At 43.9% G+C, this 1,965-nt stretch overlaps 1 protein-coding gene across 1 annotated transcript; it reads left to right on the top strand.

The window, feature by feature from the left end:
* Positions 1 to 232: 232 nt before the first annotated feature.
* LOC139409661 (uncharacterized protein C2orf81 homolog) lies at positions 233 to 1,749 on the top strand. Its single transcript, XM_071155079.1, has 2 exons — positions 233 to 481; positions 1,594 to 1,749. The coding sequence occupies exons 1-2, from the start codon at positions 233 to 235 to the stop codon at positions 1,747 to 1,749; spliced, it is 405 nt and encodes a 134-aa protein (XP_071011180.1).
* The last annotated feature ends 216 nt before the right edge of the window (positions 1,750 to 1,965 follow it).

Below are 1,965 nucleotides of genomic sequence, written 5' to 3'. Positions count from 1 at the left end.
TAATAATCGTTATTATTATTATTGTAATTCTACTTCATTCCACGTATATAGTGCTTTCAAAGAATCTCAACCCGTTTCCTCCCAGGGTGGATATGTTAAACATTATTACAAATCTAGGTCATTGTGCCACGATCAAATTCATGATAGAATTCAGAACCCTCAGTCAATTACCTACCGGTATGTATCAAATTGATAAATATCAATGTTCATCTGCAGAAAACATCTCGGAATCATGTCACGCTCAGCGGCCAAATCTCGTGACAAGAGTCGTGCTGCCAGTTTGGTTCTGGCACCTGCTCTTCCTCGCCCTGCCTCGGTCCAGAATGTGGAGACAGTGGACATTGTCCCAGGTCGCCTCACGGAAGCCGCCTGGGTCACCATGACAACACAGGACAACGGGGAGGAGGTGGTGGCGGAGATCATGGGAGAGCTGGAGGCTGCAGTGTTGGACAGGTGCTATCAGGTGTACCTGCAAAAACAGGTGTGTAGCTGTCACAGACAGTGGCACACTATTTGGGGCAGGTGTAGGCAACGAGATTCAGCCGCAGGATGATTTTTGTCGGAGCAAATGGTCGGGGAGCCAGAACATAATTGTAACAATTTGTACACTGCAAATTGACCAGAACTAAGCCCAAAAGAGATCGTACAGTATTTGAAAATATCAATAATTTCATACCTTGATTACATTGAGACACGATCATGTAAAGGTAACTGCCAAATAAAGGAAACACCAACATAAAGTGTCTTAATAGGGTGTTTGGCAACCATGAGCCAGAACCGATTCAACAGCTTCAAAGGGTGGTAGGTAGCCTAGTGCTTAGAGTGTTGGGCTAGTAACCAAAAGGTTGGTTGATCAAATCCCTGAGCTGACAAGGTAGACATTTGTCATTCTGCCAATGAACAAGCAGTTAACCCACTGTTCCTAGGCTGTCATTGTAAATAAGGATTTGTTTTTAACTGACTTGCCTAATTAAATAAAGGTTAAATAAAAATGATACCTTGGCATAGATTCTACAAGTGGCTGGAACTCTATTGGCAGGGGTGCAACACCATTCTTCCATAATTTGGTGTTTTTTTGATGGTGGTGGAAAAAAACACTGTCTCAGGCACTGCCCCAGAATGTGTGTCAACCCAAGTGTTCAATTGGGTTGAGATCTGATGATGGAGACAGCCATGGCATATGGTTTATATAGTTTTCATGATCATCAAACCAATTTTTATACATGACCCTAAGCATGATGGGATGTTAACTGCTTAATTAACTCAGGAACCACACCTGTGTGGAAGCACCCACTTTCAATATACTTTGTATCCCTTATTTCTTCAAGTGTTTCCATTTTCTTGGCAGTAACCTGTATGTTTTTATGTATGTAAATACTCAGGAACAGAATTGCTGACCACATTTTTTGCTAAATTCCTGGTGATTTAACAGTATTTTTTCTTTATCATTTTTTAGGGAATAGGGTGTCATTTGGAAGGACCTTTCTATGCCCCTAACCCCTAACCAGTCGAAACCCACACATGTGCCTGACATCTAAAACAAATTATTATCTCTCTCTCTCCTTCTGTCTCTGTCTCTGTCTGTCTGTCCAGCTGGTGCCGTTCACAGTAACCCGGGCCTATGAAAGCCTGGTGCAGATGTCTGACTGGCTGTTCCTGGCGAGGGATGAGGGTGAGGGGCGAGAGAGTGCCACTTTGTGGGGGGAGGATACAGAGCCTGAACCCTGTAAGAGCGACTCATGGGCCTAGGGCTGTGTTCCTGTCCGGTACACCAGTGTGAGCTCACACACACCTCTTTTGCAGGTAACAATACACACATGCATAAACACACATATGTATGTCACAAGCATGCTTGCACCGTCACATGCATGACATCTGATGATACACACTGATACCTGATGTGGTTTTGTGTCTCTGCAGAAGTTGTTGGATTTGCACCTGGCAGAGTCTGCTGATCCATGGGAC

Source organism: Oncorhynchus clarkii, chromosome 5 (assembly GCF_045791955.1).
Source record: "Oncorhynchus clarkii lewisi isolate Uvic-CL-2024 chromosome 5, UVic_Ocla_1.0, whole genome shotgun sequence".
Classification (NCBI taxonomy): Eukaryota; Metazoa; Chordata; class Actinopteri; order Salmoniformes; family Salmonidae; genus Oncorhynchus; species Oncorhynchus clarkii.
The sequence above is the reverse complement of the archived record's forward strand: the minus strand, read 5'-3'. Positions and strand labels throughout refer to the sequence as shown.